Genomic DNA, 20,674 nt, shown 5'->3' on the forward strand with positions numbered 1-20,674 from the left:
GCAGGTAGAGAAAAGGACAAATTGTTTAGAAAGAGTGGAGGAGCAAAGGACTCGTATTTTGAAAAGCGGCATGCGGAGGCCACAATCCAACCTAGTTACGCCTGCTGATTTCAGTCAGCTTTAGCAGGCCCAACTCTGTGCTGGATTTTAGCCTGAGAGCCTTAACAGCTTCTTGGGCTCTGTCTGATATTTCCTCCACACACACGCTTTTTTTTGGAAGCATCTGAAATGTCCCCAGGCTGAAGGAAAATGAACCTCTTGTCTGCCTTCAAAGCGCAGTTGAAAATGCTAGAGAGGGGAAAGGGGCGAGGCTTGTAATTGTGCAAGGGAAGGGTTTTAATTGCAAGGCAGAGGCGCGAGGAGGGTTGGGGTGTGCATGCGTGTCCCCTCCCTCTCTGAAGCCTGCAAATTTACCGTCTTCGTGACAGCATTGCGTATCACTCTGTCAACTCCCGGCACTGGATGGGGTTGCTAGGCAGCAGGCTCTTCTGTATCCCCAGACTTTCTGATTTGCTAGCCTTCCCGGGGCACATGGTAAGGGCCTTTCCTAGCCTATCGCCTAGAGGGACTTTTGCATGCCATCTGCATACAGCCGAGATCCTTTACCTGAAATGTGATGAAGCTTGGGAGGGTGGAGGGGAGAACGCTGCTCGCTGGAGCCTTTTTGGGAAGCAGGCGGTACCGGGCGGGGAGGGGGTGTTTGCTTTCTGATCCTGCGCCCTCAACCTGGTGGGAAAGGTTGAGAATAGATAGATACGGAGAGAGATACTGAGATGCAAACCCTAAACCAGCAACTGGAACAAGGAAAAGAGGTTAGTGGGTTAAGTGGCGTGCGTTTCCTGCCTTTGCTAAGGTGCCTGTGGTGAGCCTGAGCACGGAGGCAGTAATTCAGCCATTAGATAGGGATGGAGGCTGGAGGATCGAGCGGAGCCATGCTGAGAGGGAGAGAGAGGCGGGGGAGTTGTGTGCCTCTGGCAGTCGCCCTGCTGAAGAACTGCTCTCAAAGTCTTGCAAACAGGGCATGGGGGAAGTAGTGGATTTAGTACTCTGCAAATTCCATCATCTGCGGTTTCTTACTGTCGTTCCAGCTCAGCCAGAACCTAAAAAGAAAAACAAGAGTATGAGTGCAGCTTATCTCCCTGATGAGGCTCTGTATTTGCCCCCCCAGCCCCCACTGTCGCTTGCCAAAGCAGCCCTGGTAGCGATTAAACACCCACTGTGGTTTAGGTTTGAACAGGACTGTTTAAAACTTTGTTATTGGACACCATTTGTAAAGTACTGGAAGAGAAGCCTCCATTTCTTGGGTGTCCAAAGCGATCCTTCACTAGAATCATGTTGGAACACACAGCCAAGGGTAGTGCACGTAGATAACCAGTTTAACTCTGTAATTCCTCAGCTTTGTGGAATTGCTTGGTTTTTCCCCCCATCCAGATGCCTCGAATAAGAAATCCAGAATTGCATAGGCGAATTTTCCTCCAACAGTAATCCAGTTGTTGTTTTAGAAATCCATTCAGAGGACAAATGGAATGTGTTATTTAGAGTCATTTACACATAAGCAGTTCCTGCTAAACATTAAAAATATGAGCCTTGAATTTCACTGTTCTATGGGAAATCACTTTTGATTCCTGTGGTTGTTGTTTAGTGGTGGTTGTTTCTAAATATCTTTGTGCTTTGCAGGTACTGTCTGATGAGTGTGAAAGGGTGCTTCACAGATTTCCACATTGATTTTGGGGGTACTTCAGTTTGGTATCATGTTTTCCGAGGAGGGAAGGTAAGTGGATGCAGCGCTTTCATGGAGCAGGAGGGGAGGGAGTGGAGGGAAGCACTGAGTTGCTGCCTGATGGTTTCCGTTTTCCCGTCCTGTACAAAACCCTTGCAGTTGCTTACACTCAAATTCTTCAGCTATCGGCTTGGACAATGGAAAACGTGACAGTGGGAAGAGCATCGTGCTGATGTGTGAAACAAAAATGGAACATTAACATGCTTTTGCTCATTTATTTTCACGTTTATTCCCTGCTATTTGACCCTTCCAGAGGGAGGGGGGCTCTGAAAAGCAGCTCATGCCATTTTGAAATAAAACACTCAAATTACAAATTCATTATAAAAACGAAACCACCAAACAAATTAAGAACCTGAGCAATCAGATCAACAATCTAATAACGAACAGTTTCTAATTCTCAAATGTCTAGTATAGCAGGATGTTCTTGGCTTTGGAAATGCGTATTCCTTTTGCTTAGTTCTACTGGATCCCTCTCCATTTTCAGTCCTCAGTGGTGTGTGTGTGTGTGTGTGTGTGTGTGTATACACAACACACATATATATTTTTCATAAATATATCAACATTTAAAACTAACAGTTCTTCATTTGTGATATCAGGTATCTTTCTCAGCATGAAATAAGAGACCATAGATGCCTCCCAAGAATCTTCCCAGTTTGTGCGCCCCATTCCTTAACTCTGCTGGGAATGCAAAGATTTCCTTGCTGGGTTGCAGGGAGGTGTCCTCTTGCTGTTCAAGCAGATCAGTTGGGGAAGGTCCAAGGAAGTTGGTTGTCACCGTTGCTTGTGCAACGCACAACACCTGTGCGATTGATTTGATGTGCACCTCGTGATTTTAGTTCTTCAATGTCACTTGCCTAAAACTCACGCATGACTTGGGTGTAGATTTAGTAGCTGGAATTGTATGAGTTTGGTTTCGCCCAGCCTTCCCCAATTTGGTTCCCTCCGGGTGTGTTGGATTGCAACTCCCATCATTCCCATCCAGGAATGATGGGAATTGCAGTCCAGCATATCTGGGAGGAGCCGAGCTGGGAGATCAGGCTTAGTCTTACTTAGCCATACTAAGTAAGGCCCCAATGAACATAGGTTATTTTTCTGTGTGCCCACCATTAAGTGGCCAGGCTGAAACCCTAATAGAGCCAAAGCTCATTGAGAGATCTTGAGCTAAGCTGTGAAGAGGCCCCAGACACACCAGGACAGGGTCTTCTTGGAGTCTGTTTGCTTGGGAATGCAGCCCAAAGCACTCTGTCTAAGATTAAATGCCAGCACAAGGCCAATAGTCAACAACAACCATAAGGAAAAGTTGAAAAGTACTCTGAAGAGAGAGTTCAAGAAGTCCTGGATCACAGCTCAGCCCCATGGCATGGAGGGGGTCCCAGCTGCAGGTCTTGTTGGGGCAGCTTTGGAACAGGAAGCGTTCAGGTCATTCGTGTCCACCCCCTTGGATAGCATGTTCAGCCTTGAGGGGGACTGTAAGTATTAGAAGATCCACCTCCCCCCCTTGTTGTTATTTTTGTTCTAGATCTTCTGGTTGATTCCTCCAACTTCACAGAACCTAGAACTCTACGAGGAGTGGGTTCTCTCGGGGAAGCAAAGTGACATCTTTCTGGGGGACAGAGTGGAGCTATGCCAAAGAGTTGAGCTGAAACAAGGGCACACCTTCTTTATTCCTTCAGGTAACTCTCTGAAGAAGGGCAGCTGTTTCTCCAAAGCATCCCTGGCCCTTGTATGTCTTGGGGACCCGGGGGGCAGGCATCCCCCAATCCAGGCCTGACCAGGGGCTGGATCTACATGTGCAACCAAATGAGGTGAGTGGATGGATTGTACCACTTGAAGCTTATGGGTGAAAGATGACTGCCTTTGAATGCTTCCCCCACGTAAACAATGAACTGCATACACAAAAAGTTCCAGCCCGGCTCATGGCCTTCCATGCTGCTTTTCTGTTGGCAGAGGGTCCTGAAAAGCAGGGAAGCATTCAGAAACAATGTCTCTTGCCTGCGGTCTGAAATGGTGCAATCCGTGTCCACCACTTCACTCTGCTTCATGTGTGTTCTCTCATCCAGGGTTCCTGAGGGGCCCTGGTTGCTCAGTCAGGACAAGGGAGGGTGTGGAGCCCAGAGTCTGAAGTACAGCAAGAAGGAAACGTTCCTCTGTTGGCCAGGCAAGAGCAGAATGCCCAGCTTCTAGTATTGAAACCTGGCCTGAGTAGCCCAGAGGCTTCCTACTGGCTGCAGTCACAGGGGACAACCTGTGCTTGAAGATGGAGGGTTTTGAGCACACCCAGTCCCAGGTAGATCACTAGACGATGTCCCAGCCTCCAGTGCTGAGGTTCAAAGCTCTTGAGAATATAGGAAGCTGCCTGTACTGAGTCAGACCCTTGCTCCATCTAGCCCAGTGTTGTCGACCTTGACTGGCAGCAATGGCTCTCCAGGGTTTCAGGCAGGAGTTTTTCCATCCCTACCTGGAGATACTGGGGATTGAACCTGGGACCTTTTGTACAAAAGCACCTGCTCTACTACTGAGATAGAGCTCCTTCCCTGACAGCAATGTCACAGCCCCCATGACTTTTAATAATGAGAACCTTCTTGGGACAAAGAACCTTGACTTCAGGGGCCTTAAGACGTCCGGCAAACAGTGACATTTAAGTCCTACTTACAGAACTCTGGGGGGCCCTCTTTAACCAAGTGAGAACCATCTGTACAGTGGGTGAGCACATGAAGATCCTGCTCCATGTATGTGTGGGCGAGAGATGCATGTGTGCAACTGCATGAAAGGATGGGTAGGCTGGGTTTAAATTTGTAGCACTGGTTAGGAAAAGCCCTCATTTTGCTTTCTTTCCGTAAGGTTTTCTCCATAAACACGTCTTTCATTGTTTGTTTGTTTACCTAGCTATCCTAAGGCGGTTTTCCCATGAAATGTGATCTTTCCTTTTTTCCCCCTTTAATTTTCTACCCACTTTTCTAGGGTGGATACATGCTGTTTACACACCGGTAGATTCCCTAGTGTTTGGTGGAAACATCCTGCATAGCTTTAACGTTCCCATGCAGCTTCATATCTATGAGATTGAAGACAGAACAAGGGTAAGGATGCTCCCGTCTCCTCTGACTTTCTTTGCGCATGAAATGACATGTTCCTTTGATGCAGGAGACAGGGCAAACTGGAACTTCGCAGGAGATCTAAGAGCTGGTCTGGGTAGACTGAGCGTGTCCCAACTGATGGGTTAAAAGCTGCATTTTGAGGCCTGGTTTCTGCCATCATCAGGAAAAGCTGGGGTTTGGGCAAAACTCCAGGATTTACAGGAATGTCAGCAAGAGGCTTAATGGGTGTTTCTCTGCCTTTGAGGCTCCTCTGACCTGACCTGTATGCAGCAGTGTTCTTGGGAGCTAAGGAGTGACCTTGCAGGAGCTAGCGAAGTGAGCCTGCACTAGCACCCTGGCTGCTGCAGAACTAGGCTCTGGTTCTTGCTTATCCATTCCCTTGCCAGTCTGGAACTCAGGGTGATAGGTTGGCAACAATGCCTCCACCCTCCACTGTCCCCTATGGGCTCAAGGGCCCGTGGCTGCCTTTCTTCCTCTGAGGTGGATTCACAAGGTGGGCTTACCTATCTGCCATCAGCCCTTCTCTGATCTGTTTCCAGAGGGGTAGCTCATGTTAGTCTGTTACAGTAAAAACAACAATGAGACTTATGGCACCTTCAAGACTACCACATTTATTATGGCATAAGCTTTTGTGAGTTACAGTCCATGCCATCAAAAGCGTGAAAAGCTATCCTGAGTTCCAAATGTATCTACACATCCATGGTTTGAGGGGTGGGAATTGTAAACATTGAGATTGGAGAGAATTGAAATGCAGAAAGTACAGACAGTGATAATTATTACATTACATAATCACTTTATTACCAGTAGTGGTTCACAAAACTGTTGTTGAGTGACAATACAGACATCCTTGCATGGTATGCTAATTAACACATATAGTGTGATAATAAAAAAACCTTGTCACTATTTGGGCCACAGGAAATAGAATTGAACCTATTGATGAATTGTAGCTTAGCTTTTTCACATTGGAATCTCTCTTTGAAATGGCTTGAATAGGGACAAAAAGTTTTTTTTTTAACTGCACTACATTCGTTAATTAGCTCACCAATGCAAGGAAGTCTGTGTTGTCACCCAACAGCTGTTTTGTCAATGGCCACTGTCAAGGTAATTATCACTGTCTGTACTTCCTGCATTTCAATTCTCTCCAATCTCAATGTTTACAATTCCCACCCCTCAAACCATTTCTATTACATCTGACCTCAGTGTTTACAACGTGTATAGCCTTGGAAGTCAGGATAATAGTTGATGCATCTGATGAAGCGGACTGTAGTCTATGAAAGCCTGTGCCATAATCAGTTGGTTAGACTTTAAGGAGCCATATGACTATGCTGTTTCTTTGACTTGTGCTACTCAGGAGCAGGAACCCAGCCTTGCTTCCTGCCCTGCAGTAGACTCTGTCTAATCGAGTCCCACTAGTCTTCTTTCTCCCTGGGAGTCTTATGAGTTGTCCCTATCACCTATAACACCTCCCCGTCAGAGGATCTGGATCCCCACTCTGGGTGTCATTCAGAGCAGAAAGCGAGTGCAAATGGGGCCAGGCTATCACTCCAGCATAATATTTTGGGCAGGGCAGATTGATGTTCCAGCTGTTGCCTGCCACCTGTGAACCTCAGCCAATCCTGTTCTTACCTGTCCCCTGCAGGTCCTGGCACCGATGTTGTGCCTGGCTCGGCCCAGCGTAAGGCCAGTGATGTAGTCTGTAGGTGCCGGGAGGCAGGGATCCATGATCACTGCAGCTGTGCCAAGCTCCACCCCTTGTTTCCGATTGGTCTGCCAACACTTCAGTGTGTGTGGAATCCCGGTTTGTCGTGGAATCTCGTCAGTTGTTCCTTATTGTCTCCCTGACGTTTTGCGTGCTTGAACATTGGCGAATCACCAAGCCCTGCCAGTTGGTGCAGACTAGCTCCTCCGTGGTTCTGGGGTTTCTCCCCCGGGAATCACCGGGGCCACATTGTTACACCAGGGCCTGTTCCCCGCTTCAGCGTGGCGCCTTCAGCTCTCCCCTGATGGGGTGGGCCTTCCATGCTTGTTGGAACATGGACGTTGAAACGGCCCTGCTCCACCTTGGAACACAGATGTCTTTGCTTCTTTTAGATGCCACCTCACCCTACAGAGGAACATAGGAATCAGGCCCTTGCTCCACCTAGCCCAGTATCAGCGACGCTGACTAGCAGCAATGGTGGTCCGGCTTTCAGGCAGGAGTTTTTCTAGCCCTCCCTGGACATGCCGGGGATCAGGCCTGGGACCTTCCGCATGCAAAGCCGGGGCTCTGCCACTGAGCCACGGCCCCTGCCCTCCAGAAAGGGTCTGGCCGTTAATGCCTGCAAATGCAGTTCAGCGGTGTGAGTTGCACTGCAGGGGACATCAAGGGCAGGAGCCTGGCACTGATGGCACACGCGTCGGCTGCGACAGGGCAGGCAGCAGACGGCTTGGCAGGCTGCATGCTTCCCTCTGAGTGCCTCGCCTTGGTCACGGTTGGTTGGTAGAGCCTAGAGAATTTCATATGCTAGTGTGGGTTTTAAAAGGGTGGGTTGATGGCCTTTGCACCTGCTGAGAAAGCGCGACAGGCGGGGGCCGGTGTTTCTCCGCAGGATAAGAGAGTCGGACCCTGAGCTCCCAGTCTCGCCTCTGCTGGGGACTCATTATGTGGCCATGGCCAGGCCGATCTCTCTGCCTCTGTTCCCCATAGGTGCAACTGGAACAAAGGGGCCCGCGTAACAGGTGTGTGGCCAGGGCTGCCCACCCAGTGCGAAGGTCTGCGTTGTGGGACGAGACTGCGCTGTGGGCTCATGTGGTTGCAGCCCAGGTCGAGGTGGGCTGACATCAGTTTTCCAGCATCTCCCTTTTTGGTTTTGTCAGACTCGAATTGCTGTTGCCCAGCGGTGTGTGTTTCCCTTTGCAGAGCAAGGAGGCTTTCTTAGGAGAGCTGATCCATACAAAGAGAGCCTAATTATGCCCCGTTGCTTCAGTGCCTTGCCGGATCAGACCAAACTCCACTGCATCCTGCACTTGTTCAAGAGCCCCAACAACCATCTGGCCCCTGACTTAGGCCTCTTTTCTCAGATGGAGCCACGGGTGCTCTGTGCAGCTGCTAGGGATTTCTCATTTGGCCAACGCCTTTTTGCTTCATCACCCTGTGGAGGAGATGACTCCACTGCCACCAAGCCATGTTTTGCTGCCTCTTCTGTGGGCTGCAACGAAGGACCAGTCGGAGGAGCAGTGGCTTCATTCACTGTGATGCAGTCATGGCTGTACTGAATACATGCCGCCCTTTCCTTCTGGAAGGCTGCGCTCCCTTGCAGGCAGTGGAGGCTGGTGGCTCTGATCTCAGTGGGGCAGTGAATCTGCTCCGGGTTTCAGTCAGAACACTAAAGGAGCTCTCCAAGGTGCGATAGCTTCATTAGAGTCCTGTCTGATTGTGACTGAAACCAGGAGCGGATTCACTGCCCCACTGACATTGGAGCCACCAGCCTCTGCCGCTTGCAGGGGCCCCCAAAGCTCCTCTGAATAACAAGCTGAGCACGATTTAGCAAAGCATTGAACTGGCCTTCATGTATTACAGTGGTAAAAACCATGCAAGCTGATCTATTTGTAACTTGCCTGCAAATGTGTGGTTCTAAAATTTGATCCATATTATATGCGACTTGGGGGAAGGTTAAAAACGGCTAAGGGGGAAAATGCTCCTTTCACATTTTTTGTGTGGATCTTTCCCATGCAAGGGGAAAAAAAATCAGTAGCTGCAAGTCATAAAGAGTTATGAACAGCTTCTGGATGTGAAAACATATCAATGCTAGTTACAAGTAGGGCTGTGTGTACACCGTGATTCTGAGTAAGCACAGGAAAAGCATAGAATGTATCGGCTTCCTGAGAACCTCATTCATTTAAAAAAACAACAACCAAGTTTCTAGCCCTTGTGGAAGGAAATATGTCCATGAAAATGTGTGGGCAATCCCTGCTGAAACTTCAGAAGCCAGACGGATGGCTGGATCAGATTTCCAGCAGCGGTGGTGCTTTAGCTGTCTATAGCACCTTCCCGCAACTATGATTAGCAAAATCAGAATAAATTATGCGAATAAGAGAAATCACAAGAATGGACTCAATTTTGCATAATTGCAGATGTCGTGCAGAATTTGGCTTGCCCCTGCATACAAAATTCAAACCAGTTTTTTTTTAGCACAGAATACCATAAGCCCATCGACTTGGAAGGACACCCCACCAAAATTGATTGGCATAGTTGGCTTTTCCTGTGCAGATCAGATCCTGTCACTTCTTCGTTCAAAATCTTGTAACAGAGTCCGCTGCTGGCTCTTCTGTCGAGCTTCCCTGATGGACTCTGTTTAGGGCACCACCCTGCCTGCGGTTTTCTCGGTTTTCTCGCAAGTATTGATCTTTCCATTGTGTGTGGCTGACAGCGGCAGCAGGAAATGTCATGACGTGATTCACAAAGCAGTGACTGCTGGCTGGAGCAGAGACTGTAACCCAGGTGGTGCTATTTTTCCACCTGGTTTTTGAGTGGCTGTGCTTGAGCCTCAGTAGACTTTGATCATTGATATTCAAAGCCGTGCTCCTGATTGTTCTTTTTAATGGTGGGAGCAGTCTGGTATTGTTTCAGCACCTAAGACCAGGATAACATGGCTGAGACAATAATGCTGATTTCTAGCCTGGTCAAAAATCAATCTACCTATGTGATGCTTATTTTAGGACCCAGAATCTAGATCAGTTTCTCATAACCCACAGGGATATTGAGTTCGGAAGAGAACTTAGGCAGATTGAGAGTGGGTGCGGTGCGTAAAGGTTGAGATGTGATCTTTTAGCCACTCAGCCACGAGCTTGCTAGGTTGCTTGTTGCCTCTTAGCCTCTGCTTCCTATCCACAATATGGGGAGAATAATTCTGAGAGCGGTACTTATTTATTTAAGTACTTTTATACCTCCCTCCAAACATTTTCCCAGGGTGGTTTACAGCAGGAATAGAACAGTTAATTATCATGTGTGTGGGTTTTGTATTTACATTTTAAACTAAAAGCCACACAACCCTAACCCTGAAAGCAGCATAGAACAGTCAGCAGGATTAAAACTCTATCTAAAAAGCTCAGCGGAGGGCGGGGGGGGAGTCTTTGCCTTAAGCCAAAGGGGGACAGTAAGATAGGCACCAGGTGAACCTGTCTGGGGAGAGTGTTCCACCATATATGTAGGTATTACTAAGATGATGTATACAGAGCACTTTGCACACTCGAGAGCAGCCTTCCCCAACCTGGTGCCCTCCATAAGTGTTGGACTACAACTCCCATCATAGCCAGCATGTAGTAAGAGCACGAGACTATTATTAGTCTCAATAATAATAGTTCGAGAAGCTCTCTCGAAGAGAGCTTCGGCTATTGGGCGGTATAGAAATGAAATAAATAAATAAATAAATTGTTACAAATTTATAAAAAGACAAGTTCATCCACAGCTTATAGTGCTAAATGGAACTTCCAAGTTCAGGAGCAATATAAATCTGAATACTGGGGCTGTTCACACAACACACTAACCTACCATGCGATGTGCCTTGTTAACCACTCTGAACAACCCAACAGCAAACCATGGGTTCTTAAGGTGGCTTCTTTGAGAAAAATAAACCACACTGCATGGTTAACAACCACACTGCGGAAAATGTCCTGGTTTCAGACAACATGTTAACCCACGGTTCAATGAACACGGTTCAGCGAACAACCCACACTCAACCACTGAGTGTGGTTTAGCATGTTTTGCAAACCCAGTCATTGACTAGGTGCTGAAGACAAAGGGGATGATGATCATCCTTTGTACCCTCCTTGTGAGCTTCTATAAGCATCTGGCTGCTTTTCATGGGAATTGGGATAGTGGACTGGTCTGTTCCAGCATGGCCGTTCTTAGGGCTTAAGAGCCGTTTCCCTTTCAGCTGAAAAGGCCCTGGCAAACCGAGCCTCCAGTGGCGACAGAGCACAGAACCAAGGCCTTAAGTGATGGTCAGCATGGCGGGCCGGTGTATGTGGGAGCGTCTTTCCTTCAAATATTCTGATCCCAAACCATTTAGGGCTTTCTAGGGTAATAATCAGACCTGCAGATCGAACGACGCAGGAGTGATGTACTCTGAAAAGCAGACTCTAGACACAGCCCTGATGGCCGCATTTTGTACCCGCTAAAGTTGCCAATCACAGTTCAGAGGCAGCCTCTTGTACGGTGCGTTTCAGGAATCTCCTCTGGACACAAGGAAGGCAAGCGCAGCCGTGGTCAGGTTCTGCTGTCGCATAACCACAAGCTACGTCAGCCTGTGGCCTAAAGAGAGAGAGGTAAAAGAGAGATACTTTTTTTTTAATGAAGCCTAGCGATGATTCTTAGTTTCCACAGGTGATCAAGTGAGTGGAGTGGCCATCTTCAATCCTACGGGGATTTTTTTAAGGGCTTAAGGATGCATTTTGAGAGCTGGTCGATCAGGTGATAGCCAAAGCCAGTGGCCAGCCTGAGTCAGTAACGGGTGGTAGCCAGTGGAGGCTGGTGGCTCTGAAGTCAGTGGGGCGGTGAATCTGCTCTGGGTTTTGGTCAGAACCAGTCGGAACTCTAAAGGAGCTATCCAAAGTGCTCCTTGAATAGCTCCTTTAGAGTTCCGACTGGTTCTGACTGAAACCTGGAGCGGATTCCCTGCCCCACTGACATTGGAGCCACCCGCCTCCACTGGTGGTAACACTTCATCACCTGTGCAAGGAGCTGCAGGTTCCTAGTTCTCACCTAGGCAGCTCCAGATGACTTGTAAAAAAATAAATATTTTTGTAAAAGTCCCTGAGATACCTTAACATTTTCGCTTTGAGCGATGAAAAGTGATCCTTCTCCAGAGAGGATATATTTTCCCACTTACAGTTCAGAAATAATTAAGAAAAAACCTTAAATGGGTTGTAAATTATTGATCATAGAATCTTGAGCTGGAACACATCAGTTAAATCCTCTCCTCTAAGCCCCTTTTGGGTTAAGTTTTATTCCTTTGGTTAAGGGGATATATTGCAATCTTAAATGGTGTGATCTCAGAAACTTTGGTTGTGTGATTATTTCCTTTTCTAAATAACGTCTCACCTGAATGCTGCCAAACCCTTGAGGTGACTCACAACATCAGAAAGCAACACTGTCTGTTGACGTTTATATCCCCACCTTTCTGCCATCATGGGACCCAAGGTGGTTTCTGTGGGGTAGTCACCCATTCAGGCACTGATCAAACCCAGACAGATGTAGCTTTCACAATGTAGCTGCATACTCTTCTTTCAGTCATGTCCCGGAAGCAGGAAACTATTAAGTCATCTTTTTAAAGTACTTTTATCCTCTTCCCCCGCCAAGAAGTCTCCCTCCCGGAGTGGCTTACATGCAATCAGTAAAACAGGCTTACAATCTAAAACGTCATGACAGACAAGGAAAATGGGAAGGGAAGGGAAGGGGAAAAATTAAGCAATCTTTCTGCAGGTCTGGTGGAATGGCCCTGCGTCCCCTCTCCTCTCGCTCTGTACAACCTGCAAGAATATAAAATGCAATGAAATCCAAAATGCACTACCAAAGAATACAAATCAGCTTTTAAAAAATCCTTAAAATCCCTCTGAAACATCCACATCATTCATCACATTATTGGGCCGATAAAAGTTTTGGCTTAATGCACAAAAGGCAGCCAAGTTGGTGCCCACAGATGTTCTAAGGGCATAGTCCTATGCATGTGTGGACAGGAAAAAGTCCCACAACTCCCAGCATTCCCCAGCCAGCCATGCTGGCTGGGGAATGCTGGGAGTTGTAGGACTTTTTTTCCTGTGTAAAAATTCATACGAATGCACCCTAAATGAAGCACACTATTAAGGATGCAATCCTGTGCACACGTACCTGGGAGGAAGTCCCATTGAACACACTGGAAATTACTTCCAAGTGAACCTGATTAGGATTGGGCAATAAATCACACTACCAAAAAATACTAGAATAGTCCCTAAGGGGCGTACTTTACGAGTACATAAGGAGAGCAGCCCTGCTAGATCAGACCCAAAGTCCATCTGTTCCAGCATCCTGCTTCCCACAGCAGCCAACCAGAAGCCCCCAGGATGCCCCCAAACAAGATGCGAGGGCCGACAGCCCCATTCCACTGTTGTCACTCACCAAGCGCTGCTCAGTGGTATACTGCCTTTGAACATGGAGGTCCCATATCGCCGCTGTGGCTCAGTCCTGGTAGACCTATGCTCCATGCATTTCTCTCACCCTGTAAAACAGAGGTGCTGAACCTCAGGCCTGTGGGCTACAGCCAGCCCTCCAGAAGGCCATGCCCCCTTTCCCCCAACCACCAATTGGTGGATTCCTGGATTTTGTGCTGTCCCCCCAGCTGCTGCCGCCGCCACCACCATTCTAAGAGGTTGAAATGCCTCTCCTAAGGCTTGGCTACTGGCACTAAGAACTTTAAGCTAAAATATACTGATTGGGGGGGGTATTTGGTCCTGCCCCTTTTGCCTTTGGCTCCACCCACCACTGGAATGCGGCCCCCGACAGCCTCTGTGAAATGGAATTTGGCCCTCGAGCTGAAAGAGGTTCCGCACCCCTGCTTGATAAGAACACAACTACCTGGATGGATCACACCGAGAGCCCCTCTAGTGCAGACACGTGTTTCTGTCAATGGCCAGTCAGGGGTCCCAGGAAGCCCCCTAGAGGGGCATGAATGCACCAGCCTCCCCCCCCCCAGCAACCGGTTCCTTGCTGACACAGCCCCTTTCCTTTTGTTCACAGCATGCGCTGTCCGTCTCCTGCATCTGAAGGTTACCAGAGCACAGGGCGAGATTTCAGTAAGATACTGAATTAGAGGCATGGAGGGAATTGGCTGTGGGATAAAGCCCAGCTAGCGAGGCCATAAGGAACTCAAATTGATGATTCAAGATTGATCCTCCATGCCCCGGGAGCACTGCATGCCTTTGACTGCCTTGTCTTGCTCATTTGAATTTTTTATTATTATTTTTCTTTAAAAACAAAAACACAAAAAAACATTGGTAAGCAGCTAAATTTGGTGACGCTCAAAATCCTGTCAGCAAAATGTTGAGCAAATGATGTCTTTAATATTCCCCAGGCATGTGGCTGAAAACCTTTTGAAGGCCGAGGGGTGGAACAGGCGGCTTCCCGTTTGTAAGTCAATTTTTTTGCAAATTTTGTTTCCTGCAGTGCTCTCTTAGAAAAGAAAAGAAAAAAAGAAAACATTAAAAAAAGAAAGAAAAATAAATAATTTGAGTTCCTTTTATGAACATCCCTCTTTTAGCATGGCTGATTTCCCTTGTGTCTTGACCATTGTAATGTGCAATTTGATATGTAATTAAAACCCTAGAAGGATTTGCGAGTCGGCTAAAAAGGTTGGAACGGCTAGCGTAAGAGTTGCCGATATTGCAGGGATGGTCAGCCTCTCTTCCCAGGGCCTCTCTGTGCATGAGGCAGAATGGCAGCACAGTGGCGGAGCAAAGCGTTTGCATGCAGAATGTCCACGGTTCAGCCCATGGCATCTCCTGCTAGAAAGATCGGGTGCCGGTGATAGGACAGACCCTGGGGAGCCCTCAACAGTCAAAGTAAGCCATACTGTGCTAGCTGCAGGGCCTGCTCCAGCAGCTGGCAAGGTCAGGCACTTGCCAGGGCCCTGCAGACCAGGAGAGGGCCCTCTCCGCTGATAGTGCTACCGTCTGGACGTTGCGCAGAGAACCCCAGCAGATCAGGTGCAGCCTAAGAGAGGAGCCTGGCTGTGTGCGTTCTGCCTCTCCCCGGTGAGGGGAGAAGAATGCCTGCATGAGGACGCGCATCCGTCTCTTCCTCGCGACAACCCTGTGGTGCCAGGGGTGAGAGTTCTTGTGTTACAGATGGGAGAGTGGAGGCTGAGAGGGGGCTGCGCCCCATGAGTGGGCCAGGGTCCAAACCCCACAGTCCTCCTAGTGGTGAGTTCGTGGGAAGAAACCTTTAACGCAAGTTAACCCCTTGATCTGGCCTCAGTAGGAACAATGAGGAGAATGACGAGAGAGCAGGAATATACCTCGCACAGTAATAATAATAATAGCGATAACAATAGTAAGTAAAACCCTTTCTAATGGCAGTACTTGAGCTTTGCTTGTGTCTTTTCTAGTTAGGGTGGAAATACACATACTAAGGAACGTGGGGCGTCTGCCAAAAACGGAACTCCATAATCTATTGTCCTTCCTCTGTGCCTACTCAGCCCCTCTCAACATGCATGTCTGCTTTGCTGGCCGGGGTCGAGGGGCGGGGGAGGACACATGCCACGTAATGATGTCACAACTTGGCATAACACGTGCTGCGGGGGGGGTGCGGGGGAGGCATCGCAAAGGGCCCCACTTTTGATGGCAGCCCTGCATTTTATATAAAAGAACTGGGCCAGACCTGAGGACCACCTCGCCCAGCATTGTACTGCCTTCCCCCCAGGTGTCTCCAGGAAGCCCACGAGGTGGACACGATGGCGACAGCCCCTTCCACCTTGTTGTCCCCAGCGCCTGACACTCGAAGCTATATGCCTTTCTGAATACTCGTTTAGCTGTCGTGGCTAGTAACAGTTGATAGACCTCTCCTCTTCCTCCCCTCTATACATTTGTCTGATCTTCTTTTAAAGCCGCCTGAGACGGCGGCCATCATGGCATCCTGCGATAGCAAATTATGTGCCTCAGTCATGCGGCATGCGAAGAAGTACTGTCTGACGTCTTAGTTTTGTCCTCGTTGGGGGAAGCGGGGTGGCCGTGCAGGAAATGGGATGGACTCCTAGGTCAGCCATCCCCAGCCTGGCGCCCTCCAGATGTATTGGACTACAAGTCCCAGTATCCCCAGCCAGTTGGGCATTGTAGTCCAACACATCTGGAGGGCACCAGGCTGAGGAAGGCTCTCCTAGGTTACCTCATTAACACTGTCCGTGTTTCCTTTTTTAACTTGAATTCCCAGGAGAATAACATCTGTATGTGACGGCTCCTATATTTACATGACCGGTTGAGACACTTACTGAATTGGAGGTGTATTTCCGGGTGGGGAGAATCTGTCTCAAGAATCCAGCCCTCCCCTTTCATCCCCACCTCACTGCAACCCCCCCCTCCCAGGAAGGTGCAAAATTGGTGAACCTCAGAACGCTGTGCTCGTGGAAGGCGGCAGGGCTGCTCATTGTGTATGCTGAAGGCATCCTTCTCCCTCGGCTCCCACCCTGCCTTCCCCTCCTCCCGCTCCCGCTCAGGCATTTGTGCCCTGGGTAAGATGAGAACCAGCACGCGGCACAGCAAACTTCCCTGCCTCCCAAATGGACCCACGCTTTCCCCTCTTGCTTTCAGGTGCAGGCCAAGTTCCGTTACCCTTTCTACTATGAGATGTGTTGGTATGTTCTGGAGAGATACGTGTTTTGCGTGACCCAGCGCTCCCATCTCAGCAAAGAGTACCTGAAAGAATCAATGATAATTGGTGAGTGAATTCTTTTGCAGCGCCCGTTCAGGATGGGCAGCTGGTGAGGGAGATGAAATGGCCCCTTTGGTCTTTTGCCTCCTGCACAAATGGGTCATAAATTTTAAAATCGGAGAACTGTGAAGATTATAATGAATGATTTCGTCATTCCCTAGAGGGCCAGGAGTGCAGCTGAAGCTCAGGCGTCTTAACTGGAGCATCAGGCTTTCCTGTGAAATTGTATTTCTCAAGGTTTTCTGTGGCCAAGCAGAACACACATTCAGCTTTAACCTGTTATTATTGTTATGTTGGGGGTGGAGGAGGGGAGGGTTCTTCAAGCTTTGAATTCTCCCGAAGATGCCAGGATTTGGTGGATGCCTTTGGCGTAGGGTATCAGTGGGGCTTGGGTGTCATCCAAGTGCTTGCGTGCACCCAGCAAAATTCTGCACAAAAGGAATGCATTTTTCAGTGCTTGGAATAGATTAGGTAATTTGCCCAGCTTCATATGCTTAATTGGTGTAACATATAGCTGGTTTCTACACGCAGCAGCATAAAGCGGTAGAGCTTTTAACAGTCTGTACCATGTCAGGCTTCATTGGGGGGCGGGGGGGGGCAGTGGTAGTATATGGAAGAATACGGAGTGCCTGACTTGGCTGCTTGGGGTGGGTGGCCATTACTGGAAGGCGCCACTGCTGTAGCACATAGGAAGCTGCTGTACAGCAGCTCAGGCTATTGGTCCATCTAGCCCAGCCTTTGCCAACCTGGTGCCCTCCGGATGTGTTGGATTACAACTCCCAGAATGCCCTAGCCAGCATGGCTGGCGGGGTATGCTGGGAGTTGAAGTCCAACACATCCGGTGGGCGCCAGGTTGGCAAAGGCTGCTTCTAGCCTAGTATTTATTCAGACTGATAGCAGTTAACACGTTGTCTGGCCTCGGCACCCTCCCCACTCAAGCTCAAAAAGAAGATACGGGTGGGGAGGAGGTGCCTCTCAGGGAGCTGTTGTTCCCTGCTCCTGGACCTCCAAGGCTGGAAGATGCTGCATTGCCAGTCTCCCCTGACTTGGAAGACACGCATCTGGTGCAGCTGTCATACCCACTGTAGGAGCCAGCAGCTGCAAAATCGAGCAGTGGCCTTTTAAGGGTACAGGTGGGGCTTCAGAGTGGGCAGGGCCCATGGCCGGATCAGATTGGGCCAGCCTGCAGAAGCCCAGCTCTCCCTTAGGTTGGGAGAGCTGCAGCTCTCCCAACAACAGCTCTCCCTTAGGTTGGGTGAGAACGCTCCAGCATGCTCCCTTCCTGAGTACTTTGCCCAGGGATCTGACAAACTGCCCGTGACTGTGCCTTACCAGATGTGACCCTGCTTTACCAGATGTGACCTTGCCCAGCCCGTAGGTGCCTCAGCTGCAGTCAGCTTCCCCTGTAAGCCTTGAGCCACGATGGGACAGGACAGCAGCTCTCCAGGGGCACAGACAGCCCCCTTTCCTATCACCTGCTCCTTGAAATCCTAAATATCAGGAATGGAGTCCAGGACCTTCTTCACACAAGCAGGTGCAGCCGCCAAGCTATATCCCCTGACAGATGCAGGCTGGGTCTGCGAGCTGCGTGCACCATGCCAGGAAAAAAGCTCGCAGAGGTGTCGATTGCGGAGGGCATCGCCCTATGCGTGGTGCTGCTCGCCTCTCTTCAGCAGCAGTGGCACCACCCTCTGCCTCCACTGCCATCTAGTGGCATCCTCCGCTATGGCACATACCTTCTGCCTGTCAGCACTCAGTGGGGCAGCCAAGTGGCTCATTTATCCACCCTGTACATACCACCACTGCTAAGTGTAAGGGGAGCTGCGTAGTTGAATGCTGTCCGATTAAAAAGAAAAGGCCCTCTGGGCACACAGAAAAACAGCGTGTCAGGGAGAAGGCTGTAGAGATGGGAAAAGGCTGTAGCTCCATAGAAGAGCCCCTGCTTTGCAAGCAAAGGTCCCAGGTTCGACCCCTAGCACTTCCAGGTAGGGCTGGGAAAACGTCTGCCTGAACCCCTGGAGAGCCATTGTTGCCAGTCAGTGTCCTGAATACTGGGCTAGATGGGCCAAGGCTTTGACTCGGTGTAAGGTAGCTTCCGATGTAAGGCTAATCTAACTGCGTTAGGAACGGGCAGTCCACATGTAGGGGCTTCCCTCTGCTCTGAACTTGGGCTGCCAAGGACCAGCATCTTTTGCAGGCATGCAAAAAGGTTCTTAGAAAATCTTTTTTCTCCTCTCTTCCAGATACGACAAGGAAGCGCAGCTTAGACAGCTTTTCTTCGGATTCCTGGGTAGACATGGATGAAGAATTGTGTGACGCTCACATCCAGGAGGAGAAGGACGATAACCTGGAAAAAATCCCCAAGGCCTTGGCCGACGGATCCTCTTCTCCCAACAGCACACATTCAGAAGGGAAGGAGATCTTGGGGAAGAAGCAGAAATCCGCAGCCCCCCGGTTCCTCAAAAGGACTTTATCCAATGAGTCAGATGAAAGTGTGAAGTCAGCCTCGGCAGACTATCCCAAAACACCCACAGGGTCGCCAGCCACAGAGGTTTCAGCCAAATGGACTCACCTGACGGAGTTTGAACTGAAGGGTTTGAAAGCCCTTGTTGAAAAACTTGAATCTCTTCCAGAGAATAAGAAATGTATCCCCGAAGGCATCGAGGATCCTCAGACTCTGCTGGAGGATATGAAGGTGCGTAGACGGCCTGCTTTTCTAATGATAAGGTATGTTATGGCCGAGTCTGTTCAGACAGCTTGGCGTTAGCAGCTGTTCTGGACCAGCCTTCCCCAGCCTGGTGCCCTTCAGATGTTTTATACTACAACTTCCAGCATTCTTGACCATTGGCCATTCTGGTTAGGGATGGTGGGAGTTGAAGTCCAAATCATCTGGGGGCCATGAGGTTAGGGTAGACTGTTCTGGAGAGGGCCTGATTTCTGTACTCTCCACCTGCTCATACATGCTTTGTGGAGAAGCCCCACACAGAGGTGGATCATGTTCAGCATAGTCATGTGACATATCACAGTCAGAGTTGCCCTCTGTTCAGCTTTATTGAGAGAGAACTACTTTGTCTCTGGCAGACAGAAGAACAGGGCTGGACCATTATTGACGTTTACATTCAGAAGCAATAGTCCCCCACAAGGAGGATGGTGTTCTGTGGAGTCGCAAAATATATCATAGAGTTCTCCTCTGCTCAGTCCATCTCTTTGTGCTGGACAGAGGTCAACTGGGAAGGAGTGGAGTGGGCCCTGATTTGCTAACATACAGACAAAGCAGTTCAGCTATAAGGGTACAAGAGGTGCCCATATTTCAGCTCCCTCTTTCATCTCCCTCTCATGCATAGACCAAAACCAGAGCACATGAAGAGTTTGCTTATTTGAAATAAACTGAATGACAAGGAGAAGGGAAATCTCTGGGGAGACAACCTTCTGGGACTCTTTTCCTCTAGTGGTACCGTTAGAGCCCTTTGGCTAGAAGTCGCAGATAGCTGCATTCCTCTCCAGGTACACAGCTTGGCAAATTCTACACCAAACTTGGACTTTAGCTTTTTTAAGGCCACGGCTTTTTCAGCTTTTTTAAGACACTTTTTTAAGTGTGGTCCCACGTAGGTGTTTGTGGAAGGTGTTACAGGCAAGAGGGCCCTGGGAAGAGTGAACCCTAGGATCTTGTGGGTTGTGGCTTCTTTGAAAGTTCCCACGCATCAGAATCTCCATACACATGGAAATCTTCAGTGTTGGGGATAGGCAGGCTTCTATATACTTGGCCAATGTGGGCCGTATATCGCTGTAAGTATGCCTGGAACTTTACAGAGTAACAAAAAGAAGAAGGGTCCTTGCCCCAAGGCGTTTACAATCTAAGATTCCACACAAGGGAAGTGACAGAGGGAAGGGGAGGGAGATGTAAGTGCGGGCAAACAGGAAGGAGATACATTCAGCTCAGTTTTGGTTTAGTTTCAGCAGAGTATGGGAATGAAAGGGTTGGGCCAAAAGCGTAACAAAACAGGTGAATTTTGAGGAGGGATTGAGGAGAGAGGAAGATAAAGAGAGGCGGTGTTTCCAGATGGCTGGCTGGTTCCGCTACTACCAGTCTATTTTTTTATTTCGTTTGTGATGTTTATATACCGCTAAATAAAACAAAATCCCGAAGCAGTCTCTATAATCTAGAGATGTTCTGCAACTATTTAGTCTTTTCCTCTTTCACAGTGTTTTTTTATGGAAAGAAAATAGACAGAAGACATGGAGGGGAGAACATAGGAGGGTACAAATGGAAGACAGCATTGTCTGGATCCCCCATAAAAGTCTGTGAATGGGGCAGGGCAAGTACACAATGAAAGACTCCCCTGGAAGCACCCGGAGGTGGCA

The 20,674-nt window shown here is 48.9% G+C and overlaps 1 protein-coding gene across 7 annotated transcripts in view; it reads left to right on the plus strand.

Moving 5' to 3' along the window:
- The window catches only part of KDM2B (lysine demethylase 2B), a 92,824-nt gene that overhangs the window by 40,404 nt on the left and 31,746 nt on the right, over nt 1-20,674 (plus strand). For 6 of the 7 annotated variants that reach the window (XM_084820128.1, XM_084820129.1, XM_084820132.1 and 3 more), the window contains 5 exons: nt 1,678-1,771; nt 3,300-3,453; nt 4,742-4,857; nt 16,192-16,318; nt 18,556-19,007. In XM_084820128.1, coding sequence (XP_084676254.1) covers nt 1,678-1,771; nt 3,300-3,453; nt 4,742-4,857; nt 16,192-16,318; nt 18,556-19,007 — 943 coding nt within the window. Of the gene's footprint in view, nt 1-1,677; nt 1,772-3,299; nt 3,454-4,741; nt 4,858-13,275; nt 13,684-16,191; nt 16,319-18,555; nt 19,008-20,674 lie in introns of those variants that run through there. The other variant, XM_084820134.1, reaches the window with a different exon arrangement.

The sequence above is a fragment of the Heloderma suspectum genome, chromosome 13 (genome assembly GCF_057233095.1).
Source record: "Heloderma suspectum isolate Gila_16-S chromosome 13, 16-S_ref, whole genome shotgun sequence".
NCBI classification, from domain to species: domain Eukaryota; kingdom Metazoa; phylum Chordata; class Lepidosauria; order Squamata; family Helodermatidae; genus Heloderma; species Heloderma suspectum.